Source organism: Ornithorhynchus anatinus, chromosome 2 (assembly GCF_004115215.2).
Source record: "Ornithorhynchus anatinus isolate Pmale09 chromosome 2, mOrnAna1.pri.v4, whole genome shotgun sequence".
Lineage (NCBI taxonomy): Eukaryota > Metazoa > Chordata > Mammalia > Monotremata > Ornithorhynchidae > Ornithorhynchus > Ornithorhynchus anatinus.
Genome location: NC_041729.1, coordinates 36,492,054 through 36,514,598, shown reverse-complemented (window position 1 = coordinate 36,514,598; position 22,545 = coordinate 36,492,054). Strand labels below are relative to the sequence as shown.

The window sequence follows — 22,545 nt, the reverse complement described above, 5'->3', positions numbered from 1 at the left end:
TGTCCAATCTGGTTAGCTTGTATCTACCCAGGTGCTTGGTACAGAGAAACAGTGTGGCTCAGTGGAAAGAGCACGGGCTTTGGAGTCAGAGGTCACGGGTTGGAATCCCGGCTCTGCCACCTGTCAGCTGTGTGACTGTGGGCAAGTCACTTCACTCTTCTGTGCCTCAGTGACCTCATCTGTAAAATGGGGATTAACTGTGAGCCTCACGTGGGACAACCTGATTACCTTGTATCTCCCCCAGCGCTTAGAACAGTGCTCTGCACATAGTAAGTGCTTAACAAATACTAACGTTATTACAGTGCCTGGCACAGAAGGATGAAGAAGAGTCATGTGGGCACTCTTCTTTCCCTCACTCTTCCATCCCCTCAATAGGGTCTCAGCGACTGGTCGATAGGGCAGGACTGCGACATCAGGAAATCCCTCTTCTAGGGTGCTGCCTCCCTCCCGGTCCCCTCACTCCCAAGACAGCTCCTTAATGCATGTGTGTTGAGCGTTTACTATGTGCGCAGTGCTGTACTAAGCGCTTGGGAGAGTACAATACAACAGAGTTGGCAGATCTGTTCCCTGCCCACAGTGAGCTTACGGTCTAGACGAGCTGAATATATGAATGTGTGAGCGTGTATACATGCTTGATTACGCACATATCTGAGTACGCATGTGAAGGTAATCCAAGCACTTATCCTATCCCGCCTCGATCACTGTGTCGGCCTCCTTCCTGACCTCCCTGCCTCCCATCTCTCCCCACTCCAGCCCGTGCTTTACTCTGCTGCCTGAATCTTGTTTCTAAAAAACAGTTCGGTCCATGTCTCCCCACTCCTCAAGAATGTGGCTTAGTGGATAGAGCAAGGACCTGCGCATCAGAAGGACCTGGGTACTAATCCCAGCTCCGCCACTTGTCTGCTGGGTGACCTTGGGCAAGTCACTTAACTTCTTTTTGCCTGTTACCTCATCTGTAAAATGGGGATGAAGAATGTGAGCCCCAAGTGGGGCAACCTGATTACTTTGTATCTACCCCGTTGCTTAGAACAGTGCTTGGCATAAAGTAAGCACTTAACAAATACCATAATTATTATTATTAACTTGTATCTACCCCATTGCTTAGAACAGCTCTTGGCACATAGTAAGTGCTTAGCAAGTGCTGTAATAAAAATAATTATTATTAATTAATTATTCGGGGGGCACCTAGGTGTGCATGGGGAATTTCAAAAAAGAAGGGAATGATATTTTTTAAAAAGGAAAAACTCTCACAAACATGGAGAGAATTAAAGGAACATAATCCAGGGGAAGTCTGGATTTTTCCTCTAGGACTGTTTTATTTATATATATTTGTATGGTCATACTTGCACATGAATATTGGTCTCTAGAAAATCTGAGCGAAAACAAAGCTGCCCATGTCCAAATGCTTGGTGCAAAGTTTCCTTGATTTCACACGTGGTGAGTGTGGCCCGCAGAAAACCAATAATGCCTCTTGATGAGAATGGATGTAAACGGATGCGACTGAACCAGAAATTCCCGGAGTATGACGAGCTGGTTTCACGTGCCCCTGCAGGAAGAACCACCAACGGGCAATCGAGTCCTTGCAGACCAGCCTGGAGGCCGAGGCTAAGGGACGTGCAGAAGCCCTCCGGCTCAAGAAGAAAATGGAGACGGATTTGAACGAAATGGAAATCCAACTGGATCACGCGAACAAGAACAACAGCGAGCTGGTCAAGACGCTGAAAAGGCTGCAGCAGCAAATCAAGGCAAGCTGAAGAGAGGGGCGGGGTAGCTGCAACCGAAGAAGCAGGAGGTCCGCACGCGGGTGGCTATCTCCGGGTCCGAGGGTCTCCCGACGGAGACTTCCTCTGGGAGGGTGAGTCAGGGAGAGCCCCGCCTTCAGCCTGCTGAGCTTCGAGCGGGGTCTCGCACTCCTCCGGTCGGTCGTCTGTCAACTCCGCTCGTCGCCCTTTCTCTTGCAGGATCTCCAGGTCCAGATGGACGAGGATGCCCGCCAACACGAAGAGCTCCGGGAGCAGTACAACCTCCAAGAGCGTCGGCTGAGCCTGCTGCAGACCGAGTTGGAAGAAGTGCGCTCTGCTCTGGAGGGGAGCGAGCGGTCTCGCAAGCTCTTGGAACAAGAAGTGGTGGAGATCACGGAGAGGCACAACGAGGTCAACATCCAGGTAAGAATGAAGGGCCGACTTCTTCATGGCCAGCTGGCTTGCCTAGGTCAAGCCCGGTACTTTAATAAGCTGGCCCTTACCAAAACCTCAGATAAGGAGCGTAGTCCTTGCGAGTCTAAGACCGAGTGGATGGTGTTTGTCCACTTTTTATAAAAATGGTATTTGTTAAGTGTTTGTTATGTTCCAGGTACTCTACTAAGCCCTAGGGTAAATACAAGCTAATCAAGTTGGATAGAGTCCACGTCCCACGTGAGGCTCACGGTCTTAATCCCCATTTTTCAGATGAGGGAACTGAGGCATGCAGAAGTTGTTATTATTATTAATAGTAACAATAAGGCATTTGTTAAGCCCTTACTATGTGCCAAGCACTGCACTAAGCGCTGGGGTGGATTCAAGCAACTCAGGTTGGACACAGTCCCTGTCCCAGGTAGAGTTCACAGTCTCAATCCCCGTTTTACAGATGAGGCAACTGAGGCATGGAGAAGTAAAGTGACTTGCCCAAGGTCGCACAGCAGACAAGTGGCGGATCCTGGAATAGAACCCAGATCCTCTGACTCCCAGGCCCGTGGTCTTTCCAGTAGGCCACGCTGCTTCTCACGTTAGCCAGCTACGGGTGGAACCGGGACTTAGACCCGAGGCCTCCTCATTCCCAGAGCAGTGCACTTTCCGGGGGGTCAGATGCAAGGCTCAGAGTCTAACGGAAATGGATCGCTTCTCCCCGGACAATGAAGAAGTCCCCTCCAGATCACCTGTCACAGACTTGTCTCTCCTCCCTCAGAACCAAAGCTTGCTGGTGATCAAACGTAAGCTCGAATCTGATGTCCAGCGCATCTCCAACGAACACGAAGAGCTCCTCAGCGAGTTCCGGACAGCAGATGAGAGAGCCAAGAAAGCGATGGCTGACGTAAGTTTTGCCCCTTCGACCTACCCGGAAGAGCCGGACGTAAGTGCGTGAAGTAATGGGGCAACTCGCGTAAGCCCGCTAGCACTCTTTATCGGTCGGCTGCTTTCGGCTGAATTATTAGAACCTCACCTTCCCGGAAAATAAGTCCATAAAAGTAAAAGGGGTGAAAGTAGTCCAGCTGCCCTCGTAGCTTCTCAGAAAATGAGTTGTTGGTTGCGTCGTTAACCTCATTTTCTCCCTCTTTTAACCTTTCTACTTGAAAGACCCAACGCCCTTTTGTGCTGCCCAAATGAGAAGGCCAGTCTTCGGTTCACAGGCGGTAAATACCTTCCTGTATCTGCCAAGCAAGACCACTTGAGTCATGACTCTGTGAAATGACGATGCCTGCAGTTCTTCTCTGAGCACCCTGAGCCCCCTTTGCATTCGCACGTGTTCGGTTGTCCTCAGCTGAAACCTACAACCGGGGATCCCAATTTGGGAGCCAAAGGGGAACTAGAAAGAGAAGCGATGGGATGAGAAACGAAATACTAATTGGTAAAGAATCTGACTCTCTGCATACTCTGCGATTCCAGAAAGTTCAAAAGCGAGAAACTTTTAATCCTGGTGAGGCTTCCAGCAGAGCTGGAGATGCCAACTACAGGCCTCCAGATATGGGCTCTGCAGTGCGGAACTCGGTCTTGTGTAGAATGATGGCGGGTGGGGGTCTCCCTCTGTGAGTGATAGATAAGCTTCAGCCCTGATGCCTCGGGACTGAGGGCCTGGGCGAGAAATCGATTATAATAATAATAATGATGTTGGTATTTGTTAAGCGCTTACGTGCAGAGCACTGTTCTAAGAGCTGGGGTAGATGCAGGGTCATCAGGTTGTCCCTCGTGAGGCTCAGAGTCTACTGAGGCACAGAGAAGTGAAGTGACTTGCCCACAGTCACGCAGCTGACAAGGGGCGGAGCCGGGATTCGAGCCCATGACTCTGACTCCCGAGCCAGGGCTCTTTCCACTGAGCCACGCTGCTTCTCTAATAATAATATAATTCTTCTTATAATGACAGCACGGCACCGCTAACCCTCCCTCGTCCTTGTCCGTTTTACCAGTTTTTATTCGGTCTCTCATCTGGAAAATGGGGATGAAGACTGCAAGCCCTATGTGGGACAGGGACTGCGTCAAATCCGATTACCTCATACCTAACCCAGCTCCCAATATAATGCCTGGCATTCGTTCGTTCATTCACTCGTATTTATCGAGCACTTACTGTGTGCAAAGCTTTGTAACTCTGTAACAAATACTACAATCATCATAATTAGTATTATTATTATTATCCCTAATGGGGCAGAGACTGCCACGAGCGAGTAGGCGGGGGGGGGGGCGGCAGGCTAATAATAATAGCAGTATGTGTTAAGCACTTACTTTCGTACTCTCCCAAGCGTTTGGCACGGTGCTCTGCACGCGGCAAGCTGTCGATAAATACGACTGATTTTTCAGAAGTGCTGCTACTCACTGCTTAGAGGTTTGAGGTGTCCCCCCCCCCCCCCCCGGCCCCTGACTGCTGAGGGTTACGTATAAGCTTTACTCTCCTAAATTCCTGAAGTTTGAAACAAGCTTAGATTCGCTTCCAGATTCAGCATGCAAGAAATAATGGGCGGGCTAAGAATTGGGAAACAAAACGATTCCAGTATTAGATGGAAAAGATTATAAAATCTAGAAATCGAATTTTCCCTTGTCTGGACTCTTCCCTTGATTGAAGTGGCCTAAGATCCCTCTTAAATGGGAATTTAGATAGTTTCTTGGGTCCAAGAGTTTTGATGAGTGGGGTTGCTGCTTTTAGGGTGGGTTGGCTGCATTTCAGCGGCTCATTCTATTCCCACCCAAAGTCACCCGATTTGGGGGGAAATCTCTCTGGGTTTTATTTGTTTTTCTTGCTGTTGTTTTTATGCTATTTCTGAAGTGCTTACGGAGCACAGTATAGTGGATAGAGCACGCGCCTGAAGGTCAGAAGGTCATGGGTTCTAATTCCAGCCCCACCACTTGTCTGCTGCGTGACCTTGGGCAGGTCACTTCACTTCTCCCTGCCTCAGTCACCTCGCCTGCAAGGTGGGGATTGAGACTGTGAGCCTCACGTGGGACAGGGACCGTGTCCAACCCGATTTGCTATATCCACCCCAGCGCTTAGTTGTATTTTACTCTCTCAAGTGCTTAGTACAGTGCTCTGCACACAGTAGCACTCTGGAAATACGAGTGAAGGAATGAATGAGTGCATGCATGTCCAGACCCTGAACTGAGCCCTGGGGTGGAAACAAATGGGGTTGGACACAGCCTGTCCCTTGCGGGGCTCTCAATCCCCATTTTATAGATGAGCTAACTGAGGTGCAGAGAAGCGAAGCGACTTATCCGAGATCCCACGGCAGACAGGTGGCGGAGTCGGGACTTTCTGACTCTGAGGCCGGTGTGCATGTGGAGGCTTTTTCACGTGCAGGACCGTTTTTGGCCAAAGTGACCACAACGTTTTGTCAGTGCCGCGCCATAGAGCCACCTCCTGACGGGCGGTTATCTTGGTTGCCACTGCAGTTTTCACGACCTACGTCAGCCAGCTATTTTTCCAGATTCCTGCTGCGTCCGCCCACCTCATGGACCCCCCAGGTCCCCTCGTTCACAGAGCCGTGATCTTTCTACCGGACCGAGAGCGGGGCTCCTGGGAAACCGAAAAGTGTGGCTGTCCACGAGGGCCCGGGAGGAACGTTCCCCTTTTGACCAACTGTAACTTCCCCGTCTCCTCCCTTAGGCGTCCCGCATGGCTGAAGAATTGCGGCAGGAGCAGGATCACTGCATGCACCTGGAGAAGATCAAGAAAAACTATGAGATCACCATCAAGGACCTTCAGGCCAAGATGGAAGAGGCCGAGCAACTGGCCCTGAAAGGAGGAAAGCGTACAATAATGAAGCTGGAGGCGCGGGTAAGGCCAATCTCCGGGGTCTGCCGAACTTCTCCCAGCACAGCCATTCGAACGGCACCCCGTTCTGATGATAAATGGACTGTGAGAGAGAAAAACGTCTGGGGGGGGGGTTCCAGAGCGCTTAGCATAAAGAGTGCCGTTCTTTTAGAGATGAATGAAATGATAATGCCGACGTGAGGCAAGCCATGACGTTGCAACAGCTGTTCTGGTTTTTTTCGTCAAGGGGCCCTCTGTCCACAACAAGCTATTAGTAATGATCACGTCCTCAGCTCACTATAGATGGGCATCGCATCCATTCGGAAGCTTTGAATCAGGCCTCCAGTGGAGTCTTTCTCCCTCGGGCCTCCTAACGCACAGGCCTACTGTCGTCTCCGGGCGGCGTTTCTCAGCGTTGAGTCCGGGATCGCCAACTCCACGGGAGGGAGGCGAGCCATTGCCTCTGGGGGACTGGCACCGTGGGAACGGACCCATTAACTTTGCCCAGACGGATTTTGCGGGGAGGGCAGAAAGCCAAAGATCACCCTCCTTGCCGCTTACAACTGGATGGGGACCGACTGAAGGAGAAGCTGCCAAGATGGTGGTTCCACTTCCCGGTTGCCCCCAACCCAGTAGACCGAGCAGTCCTAGCCTGGGCTCGGGACACGACGGGAGCCCCGGGGGTGAACCTATTCCCCAGCCCAGTTCGAGTCCGGCAGGGTCCGAGTTACCTCTGCCCTACTCCAGAGCTGGCAGAGCCCGCTGGGTCTCCCGGGCTTGGCCAAGGGGCCCGATGGGGGTGGCGAGGTAGGGAGTTTAGGGGCTGAACGTGGAATCGCTGCTGCAAGAAGGACCATAACATCGGGATTGTTCAATCAATCAATGATTACCTATTGAACGCCTTCTGTGTGCAGAGCATTGTGCTGAGCACGCAGGAGAGTACAAAACAACAGATTTGGTAGACGTGTTCCCTGTCGCTAAAAGCGATAGTCAAAGCAAACAAAAGGACATAGTAATAATAGTATTTATTAAGCACTGACTGTGTGCAGAGCCCTGCACTGAGCACTGGGAAAGGTGGGAATGAGACACAATCCCTGGCCCTCTGGGGGCTGACGATTTTAACACGGCAGGTGGACAGAAGATTGACTTTGTTACCCCCAGAAAGTTGTAAAGGCTTAAAATATCAGTATTTTTTTAATGCTATCTTTTGAGCGGTTACTACATGCCGGTCGCTGTTCTAAGCGCTGGGGCAGATAGAAGGTAATCAGGTTGGACACAGTCCCCGTCCCACGTGGGGCTCCCATTAGCTCCCATTTTACAGATGCACAGAAAAGTTAAGCGGCTCACCCAAGGTCCCGCAGCGGATATGTGGTGGAGCTGGATGAGAACCCAGGTCTTCCCAGGCCTGTGCTCCTCCCACTAGACCAGGCCGCTTTAGTTGCTCAAAAGGGATAAGAGCAGGGACGAGCAGCTCATAGTGGATTATTAGAGGAAAATGTCGACGTGATAGACGGTTCACCGCTAACAGGATAGCTGTAAAGGCAGGCTGTCGTCACCGAGTTCCTCCACTCAGCCTGTTGTCACCGTCAGAGACGGAAACCCGAGCTGGACAGATGACGAGACTCAGCCGGTAAAGGCGTTCTTTAGGTGTTTCTGTTCGCTTGCCTCCGCTGGGCTCCAAGGCTGTTGAACCTGCATTGAGCCCTGAGGATCTTGCTGTCACCCCCGGGAGCTCTGCCATCTTAGATGCCCCCCTCAGAGTTCTGTCTGTTAGATTCATTCCCACTAGAACCCCATCACAGGTCTATCTACCCCAACCTCACCCCCACGCTCAAACTGAAGAGTTGGAATCTACCTGGTTCCCATCCAATCTCCTGACTCGCTCCTTCCGCCAAAGTATCGGGTAGGACGTTCAACTTCGGCCTCAGTCAGGTCCTTTCCAGGACCATTAGGTGCTTTGACACTGAAACTCTTCTTCTTCGTTCTTACTCCGCTCTGTCGTTCCCCCTCTCCCCCTTTTAGATCAAGGAAGTGGAAACCGAACTGGATGCGGAGCAGAAACGGCACGTAGAGACGGTCAAAGTCCTGCGGAAAAATGAACGCCGTCTCAAAGAACTGGTCTTCCAAACGGATGAGGATCACAAGACCAATCAACGCATGCAAGAGCTGGTGGAGAAGCTGCAGAACAAGCTGAAAGTCTACAAGAGGCAAATTGACGAAGCCGTGAGTAGAACTCGTGCTACCTTTCCTCCCTTTTCTTCCAAAAGGTTGGAAGAAGCAGAAGATTGAACAGCGAAGCCAGGAGGCGGACTTAAGAATCGGGAGGTTGGCTAGGAATTCAGGCAGAGGGTACTATGTTTGGGACTCTAATTTTAATGATTAGTTTTATGCTATTTGTTAAGCACTTACTATGTTCATTCATTCATTCAATAGTATTTATTGAGCGCTTACTATGTGCAGAGCACTGTACTAAGCGCTCGGGATGAACAAGTCGGCAACAGATAGAGACGGTCCCTGCCGTTTGACGGGCTTACGGTCTAATCGGGGGAGACGGACGGACGAGAACGATGGCGATAAATAGAGTCGAGGGGAAGAACATCTCGTAAGAACAATGGCGACTAAATAGAATCGAGGCGATGTGCCAAGCGCTGTTCTGAGCACAGGGATAGGTACCAGGGGATCAGGTTGTCCCACGTGGGGCTCACAGTCTTCATCTCCATTTTACAGATGAGGGAACTGAGGTCCAGAGAGGTGAAGTGACTTGCCCAAGGTCACAGAGCAGACCAGTGGCGGAGCCGGGATTAGAACCCACGTCCTCTGACTCCCAAACCCGTGCTCTTGCCCCTGAGCCACGCTCCTTCTCGCTAATTGACGCTCCCACCTGTAGAACTGTCACGTGGGATATTCAACAGGAAAGGCATCATCATCCGTGGTACTTATTGAGCACTTAACTCTTTGCAGAGCACTGTCGTAAGCACTCGGGAGAGTACAGCACAACAGACTCAGTAGACACTTTCCCTGCCCTCGACAAGCTTGTAGCCTGGCCGGGGGTTCGGGGGAGACAGCCATTAATACAAATAAAAAATGTATAATATTTATCGATAGGTGCTGTGCTGTGGGGATGAAGGTGGGGCAGATATCAAACGCCTAAAGGTCAGAGATTCCAGTGGATAGGCGACACACAATCCTGGATTATTAATAATAATGATGGTGGTATTTGTTAAGCGCTTACTCTGTGCAAAGCACTGTTCTAAGTGCTGGGGGGATACAGGGGGATCAGATTGTCCCACATGGGGCTCCCAGTTTTAACCCCCATTTTACAGATGAGGTATCTGAGGCACAGAGAAGTTAAGTGACTTGCCCAAAGTCACACAGCTAGCAAGCGGCAGAGCTGGGATTCGAACCCATGACCTCTGACTCCCAAGCCCGGGCTCTTTCCACTGAGCCACGCTGCTTCTCTAATGTTGGTATTTGTTAAGCGCTTACTACTTGCAGAGCACTGTTCTAAGCGCTGGGGGAGATACAGGGTCATCAGGTTGTCCCACGTGAGGCTCCCAGTCTTCATCCCCATTTTACAGATGAGGGAACTGAGGCACAGAGGAGTGAAGTGACTTGCCCACAGTCACACAGCCGACAAGGGACAGAGTTGGGATGATGAGGACGTTTTAAAAACAGAAACGAACCTTTACAATCCCCCGTGTTAACGAACGTCTAGAACCATCCCAAACGCGGTCAACAGTTTTGCCGCCTCGGGGGTCACCTCGTGCGGCGCACTGCGAGCATTTAGTACAGTGCTCCGCACAGAGTGAGCGCTCAATAAATACCACCGACGGATCGATCGCTAAAGCTTCCGACACCGCAAATCCGGGTGCCGTGAAATTGAAGCGAGCCACGGAACCAGACTCTCCCACCGGCTCCCGGCCTTCCGGGGTGTCATTTCGAAGCTTAGGTTTGTTCTCACCCGCTCTCCCCTGTGCCCTTCCAGGAGGAACAGGCTAACCAGAGCATGGCCAGGTACAGGAAGACCGTGCACGAGCTGGACGATGCGGAGGAACGAGCGGGCATGGCCGAATCCGCTCTGAATAAGCTGCGCTCCAGGCATCGCGTCTCAAGCAAAGGAATCACCGCTGTGGAGATCATCCAAGTGTCCAAGACCGGGTCCTCCAAAAATATCTCTGAGGAATAAGTGCCCTTCGGCAGCAAGTAAGTCAGGGTTTGCTTCCTTTGGACAATCCGGAAAGGATGACGAGATCTAATGGGAGGGTTTCCTTAAGTTATTCTGTTTTGATTATACGCCTCCCGCTCTGATCGCTCGGGAATCGCGGACCGCTAAGGTAGCCACCTGTTTGGGAGTCACCCGGAGAGCCTGAAGATCAAAGTCTCCGGCTGGCCGAAGAGATCTTCAGGGGCCACAGCTGCCCGATTAGACTGTGAGCCCGGCACTGGGCAGGGATCATCTCTCTCTGTTGCCGCACTGTCCATTCCAAGCGCTTGGTACAGTGCTCTGCGCATAGTAAGCGCTCAATAAATACTATTGAATGGACGAGTGAATATTACCTGAATTCCCAAGCTCTCCGAGGAAATGGGCGGTCTTGGCAAGGCTTGAAATCTTCCATTTGAGAGCCTACCCCACGGATATATATATAGCTCAAATGGATGTCACCGAATCGGTCGATGGTATTTATTGAGCGCTTAGTATGTATGGAGCACTGTACTAAGCTCTTGGAAGAGTACAGCGCAGCAAAATTAGCGGACACGTTCCCTGCCCATGACGAGCTTAGAGTCTTCCCCCAGAATGCAAATCCAAATGCCGTCCAGCCTCACGGCCTCATGGGTTCGAATCCCGGCTCCGCCACTCGTCAGCCGGGTGACTCTGGGCAAGTCGCTTCACTTCTCTGTGCCTCAGTGACCTCATCTGTAAAATGGGGTTGAAGACTGTCAGCCTCCCGTGGGACAACCTGATGACCCTGCATCTCCCCCAGCGCTTAGAACGGTGCTCTGCACATAGTAAGCGCTTAACAAATACCAACATTATAACACTAAGATGGAATGATTGAAATCCTTCCACATGAGCATTGCTTAGTTGGGGTAAGGGTTTAATTAGAACTGAAGTTTACTAGTTTGGGAGAAAATGCCACATAAATGGCCTCACGAGACCATCCCTAAGATCTCCAGGAAGGTCCCAGATTTGACCCTGCCACACGTCAGTAGCCTAAAACATTTCGGCTCTCCCTAGGGAGGCCGTGAGCCCGTCAGTGGGCGGGGACTGCCTCTATCTGTTGCCGAATTGTCCATTCCAAGCGCTTAGTACAGTGCTCTGCACGTAGTAAGCGCTCAATAAATACTATCGAATGAACGAATAATATAGAGGCAAACACATGCACCGCTTTGCAGACTCCCTAGACCTTAATTCCTTTACCGAACTGAAACCGGATGGCGGGATTTTGTCTTCGCTCCGTCGTAATTCATACGTACGAGCCTGTCCTCGGGAGGAAGCAGTCCGCGTGATCGAAACGTGAGACGTGACCGAAAGGCACTTGGGTTTCTTGGGAAGGAACTGTGACCCAGGGATTAATCAGAAGTAGCATTTTGCATCCAGCTCCCACCCGGCAGCCGTAGCTGAGTCCGCTTTAATCACAGTGAGTCCGCTCTTCGTGTCTGGGGGTTTGACGGAGGAGATTTTAAGCACAAATGAGCCACGCCCACAATCGCTCCGTAGATTCCCCGCGATACGATGCGGTGAGCGAGTGTGACTTGAAGGCAGACGTTGAGGGAGGCAGTATTTTGAGTGACTGGCTCACGCACCGTCTCCTTGAAGGGTTACCTCGGAGTCGAGGTCAAGACGTTAAAAATCCGATTTCTCTTTCCTTCCAGGATCACACAGATACTGTCGAGAACGCTCACTGTAGAAATGATGCTAGAGTGGTGAAAATAGAGGACTAAATCCATCCAGAAGGGCAGGGAGAGAGGGCGGGAAGAAATGGAAAAATACACGAGTGTCCGAATGAATGAGTTTAGGAATTTAAATGCCCTTCGCTCGTCGGGACCTGAAATCCGTGTCGCTTCTCTGATTCCCGACGCCATCCAACACCTAGATGTTTGTCATCGATCAAGATGAGTGTTTCTTTACTTGAGATTTACATGTTCACGTCAAGGACGGAATGTGTAAAGTATCTGTGTAACGTGGCTGTTTCCTGTAAATAATTCCTCACTCGCATAGTTTTAGTGCCTAGCCTGAATGAAGCCGTAGTAAAAGAAACACTGACAAAACGACCTTGCCTAAATGTTGCTTTTATTTTGAAAAGTCTGATTTCTTGAGAGCTATAAAGCGGAAGTCGGTTCTTCAACTGAAATGCACGGTCAGTCCTTCTACCGTCCCCAGCGTCCTGGCTCACGAGCCTCGGTTCCATAAAGAAATTCTAAAAGCCACAGAGGCGGCATCAGCAGTGTCGGGGAAACCTCCTGCGTGAAAAAGGTGGCACGGGGCTTTCGGAACACGTGCAAGAGGAACGGGAGAGAGGAGCCCTACCGTCAAGGATCTGACGGTCGAGCTGTCTAGACGCGGGGGGCTTGAAGGGTGAGCTGCTGTCGCTGATATGGAGACAGGGTATTTATTCCCTGGCAGAAGGGAGGGTTTTTCATTGCTACACAGTATTCCTCTAAAGGAACTTGACCAGGACTAGAGATGACCAGAAATAATGTCATAAATAAGGAAATCATACTCCTGGAATTACGGCTTAGTGGCAAGAGCCCGGGCTTGGGAGTCAGAGGACGTGGGTTCTAATCCCGGCCCCGCCACTTGTCTGCTGGGTGACCTTGGGCAAGTCACTTCACTTCCCTGGGCCTCAGAAGTGTGAGCCCCACGGGCAATTCGATTACCTTGCATCTACCCCAGCGCTCAGGATAGTGCTTGGCACATAGTAAGTGCTTAACAAATGCCATGATTATTATTATTAATCAATCAGTGAATTGTATTTATTGAGAGAAGCAGCGGGGCTCAGTGGAAAGAGCCCGGGCTTGGGAGCCGGAGGTCATGGGTTCGAATGCCGCCTCTGCCACTTGTCAGCTGCGTGACTGCGGGCAAGTCACTTCACTTCTCTGGTCCTCAGTTACCTCCTCTGCAAAACGGGGACCAAAAGTGTGAGCCCCAAGTGGGACAACTTGGTTACCTTGTATCTACCCCAGTGCTTAGAACAGTGTTTGGCACATACTAAGCGCTTAACAAATACCATAATTAATTATTATTACTAATCAATCAATGCATTGTATTTATTGAGAGAAGCAGCAGGGCTCAGTGGAAAGAGCCCAGGCTTGGGAATCAGAGGTCATGGGTTCTAATCCCGGCTCCACCTGTCAGCTGTGTGACTTCGGGCAAGTCACTTCACTTCTCTCTGCCTCAGTTACCTCATCTGGAAAATGGGGATGAAGACTGTGAGCCCCATGTGGGCCAACCTGATCACCTTGTACCCTGCGGGTGCTTAGAACAGGGCTTGGCACATAGTAAGCGCTTAACAAATACCATCGTTATTATTATTTACTGTGTGCCGAGCACTCTCTGACAGTGGAGGAACCATGTGATGGTTGCCCTTGTTACGTCCGTTCTCGGGGTGAGGAATGGCTCAACCATTCCTCTAGAAACACATGATGGGGTGATCCACGCCCCTTTTGAACCTACTGAGATTTTCACCTGGCTTAATCCCCCAGTTCTAGTTAGTTGGAAGGCAAGAATATCCACAGATCCTGGAACGACTAGAAATTACTAGAAATTCTACCCCACCCTTTTCCCCAACTAACCCCACGTCCATACGCCGTCCCATCCCCGGAGAACTAATGTACAGCTCTGGGGCATGTGGAAAACGTTACCTTCCAAGAGGGAAACGTAGACGTGTCAGCCTGGCGTAGTGGGAAGGACCTGGGGCCTGCATTCTCATCCCCGCTCCACCACCTGCCTGCTGTTTTTTCCAATGGGCTCGTCCCTTGACTCCTCTGTGCCTCAATTTCCTCATCTGCGCTCCCTTCTGCTTAAATGGTGAGCCCAGTGAGGGACAGGGACTGTGCCCGACCTGATGTTCTTCTATCTTCCCCGTCGCTCTGGTACAATAATAGTAAAAATAATGATGGTATTCGTTATGTGCTTGCTGTGCGCCAAGAACCGTTCTAACAATAACAGTGTTGGTATTTGTTAAGCGCTTACTATGTGCAGACCACTGTTCTAAGCGCTGGGGTAGCTACGGGGTCATCGGGTTGTCCCACGTGAGGCTCACAATCTAAATGCCCATTTTACAGATGAGGTAACTGAGGCCCAGAGAAGTGAAGTGACTTGCCCACAGTCACACAGCTGACAAGTGGCAGGGGCGGGATTCGAACCCATGACCTCTGACTCCCAAGCCTGTGCTCTTTCCACTGAGCCACTCTAGTACAGTCCTCGGCCCATAGGAAGCACTTAACAAATACCACCGTTATTAGTTTCACACTAACTGTCCTCTGTTTCTCGGCCTGCCAAAATCATTCGCTAGCATTTATCGAGCGCTTACTGTGTGCAGGGCACCGTACCGAGCGCTCGGAATGGACGGTTCTGCTTGTAGCTGGGAAGACTGGGATTCCAAGAGACTGCCTGCCGAACAGCGTCGGGCGGTGCCGGGAATAAACGTGTCCGAATAGCAAAGGGCAATCTTTAGGTGACCACGGTGTGGGATGGAGCGTCTCGGAGGCAGAGGTCCTCGCGGCCATGCGTCCACCCCGCGAGACGGGATAGAAGACGGCTCGCTCCACTCGGGCTCCTGAAATCCCATTGCCCTCTAGTGGCTCGGGGCCCAAGAAAACCTTGTGGGATCTCATGTCATCTTAAATTAACAATCCATCCCTCCGCGCGCTTCAGGATCATACTGGCGGGAACGCTCCGTCGTTTTGCGTTTTCTCCCTCTCGGTGAAAAACTTCAGCCCGGCCACTGGATTTCCACTTCGCCAGCAGATTTTCTTGGCAGGGTAAACAGGGCAATCTACTGACGCACGACGAGGCGGAAGCACACGCAGTAATAATAATAATGTTGGTGTTTGTTAAGCGCTTACTATGGGCCGAGCACCGGCCCTAGCGCTGGGGTTGATACAGGTTGCCCCACGTGAGGCTCACGGTCTTCATCCCCATTTTACAGGTGAGGTGACTGAGGCACAGAGAAGTGAAGTGACTTGCCCAAAGTCACACAGCCGGGATTAGAACCCACGACCTCTGACTCTCAAACCCGGGCTCTTTCCACTCAGCCACACAACAACCGACCATCCTCTCTACAGTCCATTCTGTAATTTGCGTGACATCTGTCGTGACGTTCACAGTAATCACCGCCCTGGAATAATAACAGTAACGTTGGTATTTGTCAAGCTCGCACTATGGGCCGAGCGCCGCTCTAAGCGCTGGGGTAGATACAAGGTAATCAGGATGTCCCACGTGGGGCTCACGGTCTTAATCCCCATTTTACAGATGAGGCCCAGAGAAGTGAAGTGACTTGCCCCAAGTCACACAGCCGATATATGGCGGAGCCGAGATTAGAACTCACGACCTCTGACTCCCAAACCCGGGCTCTATCGACTAAGCCACGCTGCTCCAAAATGCCTAGAACGCGGTTCTGTCCAGTAGGTGATTGTAGTTGTCGTTGATCCAACGCCAGCCAAGGGCATACAATCCATTCTCCGACAACACGTGTTTTCGCTAGGAATTTCAGATAGATCGTCAAGGCAGGATTAGGGAACGTTCTCCTAACGATGCTCATCTGTCTAGATAGAATGGGATTCTGTGTCGGGAGATGAGGTCGTGCACATGGGTTTGGCGTCGGATAATAATAATAATAATGGTGGTATTTGTTAAGCGCTTACTATGTGCAGAGCACTGTTCTAAGCGCTGGGGGAGATACGGGGTCATCAGGTTGTCCCACGTGAGGCTGACAGTCTTAAACCCCATTTTACAGATGAGCAGAGAAGTTAAGTGACATGCCCACAGTCACACAGCTGACAAGTGGCAGAGCCGGAATTCGAACCCATGAACTCTGACTCCCAAGCCCGGGCTCTTTCCACCGAGCCACGCTGCTTCTCTACGTGCTTCTTTAAGTGCTTACTGTGTGCCAAGCACTGTACTCTGCCTAACAATAATGGTATTTTTTAAGAAATTAACTACGTGCCAGGCACTGCACTAAGGACTGTACTAAGTCACTTCACTTCTCTGAGCCTCAGTTTCCTCATCTGTAAAATGGGGATGAAGACTGTGAGCCCCACGTGGGACAACCCGAACACCTTGTATCCCCCCAGCGCTCGGCACAGTGCTTTGCACATAGTAAGTGTTTAACAAATGCCATTATTATTATTAAGCACTGGGGTGGATTCAAGCAAATCAAGTTGGACACAGTCCCCGTCCCACGGGGGGCTCCCGGTCTCAATCTCCATTTTACAGATGAGGTAGCTGAGGCACAGGGAAGTGACGTGATTTTCCCACGGTCATCTAACAGAAAAGTGCCGGAGTCGGGATTAGAACCCACGACCTTCTGACTCCCAGGCCTGCGCTCGATCCACTACGCCACGCTGCTTCTCAATTAACCGGTTCTAACCGGTGGGGTAGATAGAGGATAATCAGATCAGACCCATTCCCCGGCCCACACGGCATGACCGTTTTAAGATGAGGTTTTTCTTAGCGCGGGGTTCTTCGTGAATACAACTCCCCCCTTATAGGAAAACTGACAGAATCTCCCAGCCCTTTCCCCGTGAGCTGAACGGAACGGGATTTTGAGATCCCGAGACTTCTTTTCCCCCTTCCCTCTCCACTCCCAGCTTGCTTAGTTTAAACTGGGCTGATTGGTGTAAAGAAACTCATATTTGCAAATGCAAATTCGACACGGAGAAACAAACATTATTGCAATTTGGGGGTAAATGAGCCTTATGCTCCGACTGCAAACACGAGTACGATCGATCTGCAACCAGAGCGGAAAAGGTTACACTCGCTGGGCATCCAAATCGCTCCATCTAAGCTAGCTCTGGACATAATCCTGTAGAGATATGATTCACTCTCCCTCGAGTCATGAGGGCTAGACCACTAGATAAAAAACAGCAACAGGTCTCTAGGAGTGTCTTTAAGTTCTTCGGTCTTTGCTCTTTTGCTTTTCCTTGGAAAAGAGGCCCCCTCTAGGAATCTTCTGGGGGTTTCATTCAGGAGCACAGAGTTGTAATGAGAGTCACAACTTGCAGCGTTGTCTACGTTTATGAATTCGGCTAGGTCTGCCTAAATAATTCAAGCTCTTCTCGGATGCGTTTAGAATGAAAATTTGACGAATCCTCCATTTCTTTACGGGGACGGACGCATCTCTCCTACCCCCTCCCCGCTAACCTGCTTCACCAGCCAAAGTGTAAAAGCAACGTACGCACGAGACACGAGTCGAGTAATTTACACACCGGTCTTTTAAATCTGACTGCGATGGAAGGTTGCAAGTGCCACGTGAGAATTGCTTATGGAAAGCCCCAGGTAGAATAGGGAGCGTTAGAGTTTTTAAATGGAGTGTCGCCAGGGTTTAGGTAAGACAGGGTGAAGTAGTATACCAGGAGGAATTCATGTGTTTTCCTTCGGTCTCTCCTGCTAATGCTGGGAACGTGAAGAGCGCGGCCTTACCGACCACATTTATTAACCGTTCTCGTCGACGGGAAAGGCGCTGCCACAGTCCCCTTGCATTATTCGAACTCCCTCCCACCTTCCCCTAGCATCAGAGTGAATACTGGGTTTTTATAATAACTGTCATAACATGTAATTTCAGCAACTGACAGGGCTTCTACCCATGTTTCAAAAGTTCTCCATCCCAAGCTGAGAAAAGCCTTGACAGACAGCCTCTCAATAGCCTGTTGTTATAAAAGATGCGGCTCGTTTCCGGCCCAGATTTGTTTCCATCCCACACACAGACCTAAGCTTCCTGGCCGTTCTGTCCCTGCAAATTACTGCTTTTGACATGTTGACTCACGATCCCGAGTATATAAAAATGTTGTTTCTGGACCGCCTAATGAGTATAAAGAACAGGAAAATGGTGATCCCAGATCCGAAAGGCCCATCCGATCTGTGAGATCCCCATTTTACGGCTAAGGGAAATGAAGCTCGGAGAATCGGTCGCCCAAGGTCACGCAGCAGGAGAGGGGCGGAGCCGGGATCAGAAACCAGGTCCCCCGGCTCCAAGGCCCGTGCTCTTTCCCCTAGGTGCCACCGCTTCTCTTTCGTGGAGCTGGCATTACCGAACGGATTAATAGAGGCATCCTATTGTTAATGCTGAATTTCAGAGGCCGGGGTAGGTGATACTGGGGTAGATGTTGTGGGCAGCAATCTGACGATTGCTAGATATGGCGAAGTGGGTGAACTGTAGTGTCCCGATGCCCTGGTCGCACTTCCTTTTTCCAAACACCTTTTAATTAATCCGTCTCGAGACCCTCTTTCTTGCCATGCAACTTTTCTGTTATGTCCATTACGGTATTAGCAGGTGGGGGTATTAGCCCTGTGGTATTCACAGTGGCCACACAGGAGCAGGGAGAGGAGGACTGGAAGTCAGACTGACAACCTCCTCTTTCTCCCTCCAGTTTTCTTCCTATTCCGTTTTTTTGTGGGGGGAGGGCCCGGCTGCCACCTCTGTAAATGCAGCAGTTGAGCGCCCTGAACCTCAGGAGCCCAGAACCTCAAACAGAACCTCAGGAGTCTGGAATCTCAGGAGCCCGGAGCCTCGGGAACTAATAATAATAATAATAATGTTGGTATTTGTTAAGCGCTTACTATGTGCACAGCGCTGTTCTAAGCGCAGGGGGAGATACAGGGTCATCAGGTTGTCCCCCGTGAGGCTCACAGTTAATCCCCATTTTACAGATGAGGTAACTGAGGCCCAGAGAAGTGAAGTGACTCGCCCACAGTCACACAGCTGACAAGTGGCAGAGCTGGGAGTCGAACCCGTGACCTCTGACTCTGAAGCCCGGGCTCTTTCCACTGAGCTCAGGAGCCCGGAACCTCAAGAGTCTGGGATCTCAAGAGTCCAGAACCCCAGGAGCTGGAACATCAGGAACCCGGACCTTCCGGAGGCTGAAACCCCAAGAGGCCGGCAACTCAGGAGCCGGGAACCTCAGGAGGATGGAACCACGGGAGGACAGAACCTCAGGATCCCAATACTTCAGGAGCTCAGAAACTCAGGAGTCCAGAACATCGGGAACCTTTAACCCCGGGATCCCCGGGGCCTCAGGAGCCTGGGACCTCAGGGCTGAACCTCCGGGACCTAGAAAGTCCGGAGTCTAGAACCTCGGGAGGCCGGAACCTCAGGAACCTGGAACCTCAAGAGGGCAGAAACTCAGGAGCCAGGAACCTCAGGGACCGAGAACCTCAGAAGACTGGAACCCCAAGAGGCCAGAAACCTCTTCAATTGTATTTATAAGTGTATCCGCTTTCTTGAAAACTGAATCCACCATTTTCATCAAGCAGGCAATCAATCAATCGTATTTACTGGGCATTTACTGTGCGCAGAGGACTGTACTAAGCACTTGGGAGAATACAATAGAATAAGGTTGGTAGGCAGCCTTACCGTGCTTACAGACTAGGGTGCAGGAAAGAGCCTGGGCTTGGGAGTCAGAGGTCATGGGTTCGAATCCCAGCTCTGCCACTTGTCAGCTGTGTGACTGTGGGCGAGTCACTTAACTTCTCTGGGCCTCACTTCCCTCATCTGTAAAATGGGGATTAAGACTGTGAGCCTCACGTGGGACAACCTGATGACCCTGTATCTACCCCAGCGCTTAGAACGGTGCTCGGCACATAGTAAGCGCTTAACAAATACCAACATTATTATTATGTGTTCTGGTAATGCGTTCACCCTATTAATGCTATGTTCCAAGATATCAAGAAAATTGGGTTGGACTCCATGCTGATTATTAAGAATCCCCTGGAAACCAGGCCCACTTCTAAAATGTATCATTGTTTTTTTTCTTTCAAAACTATTCGAAACAAGTTTATCTTTTTAAAATGGAATTCTTTGAAGGGAGAGCCTGGGTTCATGTCCAACACTCAAATCATTGTGCCTGTACTTAATAAAGGCTGAATCCATTATGAAAATGAAAATTTTAGAATCGGAAATAGAGTGAAACTGTCTTAAAGGAAAACCAGGTCACGGATCAATCGGTCCATTTGAAGAGGGCTCCTCACAGGGAGAATAAAATTGGACCAAATTTCCCCCAAGTGCCTTTTTCCCTGATCCTTTACACCTGCCGCTAATGAATCGCACGTGTTAATTTTGAGGTAAAACGACCGCTGGGAGATTCTGCCGTGAGTTATTTGGAATCTTAATCTCGAAAAAAAATATTACACGGGGCACGGATAGAGTACTTCTTCAGGCTGCCGGTCTTTGGCGATACGCTGCTTCATTGCTGACGCTGGAAGGTACTGGATGAATTCGCCTCTCGCCCTCCCATTCATCCTCAGCCATTCTGTACGCGGAAACGTGAGTCGTCTTTGTCAAATGACGACTGGATTCTGCCACTCCCCTCCTTCCCACTGCCTACCACATTGAGATCAACCTCCGGACCGTAGAAGCAGCGTGGCCTGGCGGCAAGAGCCCGGGCTTGGAGTCAGAGGATGTGGGTTCGAATCCCGGCTCTGCCACTTGGCTGCTGTGTGACCTTGGGCAAGTCACTTAACTTCTCTGTGCTTCATTACCTCATTTATAAAATAGGGATTAAGACTGGGAGCCCCATGTGGGACAGGGACTGCGTCCAACCTAATTATCTTGAATTGACCCCAGTGCTTGGCAGGGAATAAGCACTTAACGAAAACCATAATAATCACCATCATCATTATTATTAGGCTTCAAGGCTCTATGCTGACCGGATCCAATGTACCTAGTTCATTCATTCATTCAATAGTATTTATTGAGCGCTTACTATGTGCAGAGCACCGGACCGAGCTCTTGGAATGTACAATTCGGCAACAGATAGAGACCATCCCCGCCCATTGACGGGCTCACGGTCTAATCGGGGGAGACAGACGGCAGAGCGAAACAGAACAAAACAAAAACAAGACAACTTCATCAAGATAAACAGAATCAAGGAGATATACTCCTCGTTAAGAAAATAAATAGGGTAATAAATAATAGATACAAATGAGCACAGTGCTGAGGGGGGGGGAGCAGAGGGAAAGGGGGGAGCTCAGTCTGGGAAGGCGTCCTGGAGGAGGTGAGCTCAGTAGGGCTTTGAAGAGGGGCAGAGAGGTAGTTTGGCGGAGGTGAGGAGGGAGGGCATCCCGGGACAGCGGGAGGACGTGGGCCAGGGGTCGACGGCGGGATGGGCGAGGACGGGGGACGGTGAGGAGGTGGGCGGCGGAGGAGCGGAGCGTGCGGGGTGGGCGGTGGAAAGAGAGAAGGGAGGTGAGGTAGGAAGGGGCAAGGGGATGGAGAGCTTTGAAGCCAAGATTGAGGAGTTTTTGTTTCATGCCATGGTTGATAGGCAACCACTGGAGGTTTTTGAGGAGGGGAGTGACAGGCCCAGAGCGTTTCTGTAGGAAGATAAGCCGGACACAGAATGGAGAATAGACTGGAGCGGGGAGAGACAAGAGGAAGGGAGATCGGAGAGGAGGCTGACACGATCATCCAGTTGGGATATGACGAGAGCTTGTACCACTAAGATAGCCGTTTGGATGGAGAGGAAAGGGCGGATCTTGGCGATATTGTGAAGGCGAGCCCGGCAGGCGTCGGTGGCGGATCGGATGTGTGGGGTGAATGAGAGAGCCGAGTCGAGGACGACACCCAGGTTGCGGGCCTGTGAGACGGGAAGGACGGTCGTTGCCGTCCACAGTGACGGGGAAGTCAGGGAGAGGACAGGGTTTGGGAGGGAAGATAAGGAGCTCAGTTTTAGACATGTTGAGTTTTAGGTGGCGGGTGGTTGCCCTCCATGACTGCCACACCTCACATCGTTCTCTGCTTTTCCCTAACAAACCCGCCCTTCGTCCTCTCTTGTCTCTGAACCACAGCACAGCTCTTTTCCGCTGTCCATAAAGCCCCCTGCCTTCCTCCTCCTCATCGACAGTACTTACCGAGCACCTACTGCGAGCGAAACAATAATAACGATAATCATAATAACATCAATAAATATCGCACTAGGCCGCCGGGGCACATATGGAGAAAGCAGCATTCATTCAGTAGTATTTATTGAGCGCTATGTGCAGAGCACTGGACTAAGCACTTGGAATATACAATTCGGCAAGCGATAGAGACCATCCCTGCCCAGTGACGGGCTCACAGTCTAAACATGGGAAGTCTCGTGGAAAGAGCATGGCTCTAAAAGTCGGGCAACATGGGTTCTCTGTCCCAGTTTTACCACTTGCCTGCTGTGTGATTGTGGGCAAACCACTCAGTCTCTCTGTGACTCGGTTTCCTCGTCCGTTACATGGGATTAAAACCCCCGCTCTCCCTCCCTCTTAGACTATGAACCCTCTGTGGGACTCGGGGCCATCTGATTTTCTTGTACCTATCCCCAACATTTAGCACAATACTGGGTACAGAGTAAGCGTTGAATAAA

The 22,545-nt window shown here is 50.7% G+C and overlaps 1 protein-coding gene across 1 annotated transcript in view; it reads left to right on the top strand.

Annotated features, from left to right (window-relative positions):
• Positions 1–12,264, top strand: part of LOC100081497 (myosin-16) — a 59,961-nt gene extending 47,697 nt beyond the window's left edge. The window contains exons 37-43 of the mRNA XM_001511831.4: positions 1,553–1,745; positions 1,962–2,165; positions 2,944–3,069; positions 5,845–6,015; positions 8,014–8,214; positions 9,977–10,194; positions 11,866–12,264. Coding sequence (XP_001511881.2) covers positions 1,553–1,745; positions 1,962–2,165; positions 2,944–3,069; positions 5,845–6,015; positions 8,014–8,214; positions 9,977–10,177 — 1,096 coding nt within the window. The 3' untranslated portion in view covers positions 10,178–10,194; positions 11,866–12,264. The remainder of the gene's footprint in view (positions 1–1,552; positions 1,746–1,961; positions 2,166–2,943; positions 3,070–5,844; positions 6,016–8,013; positions 8,215–9,976; positions 10,195–11,865) is intronic.
• The last annotated feature ends 10,281 nt before the right edge of the window (positions 12,265–22,545 follow it).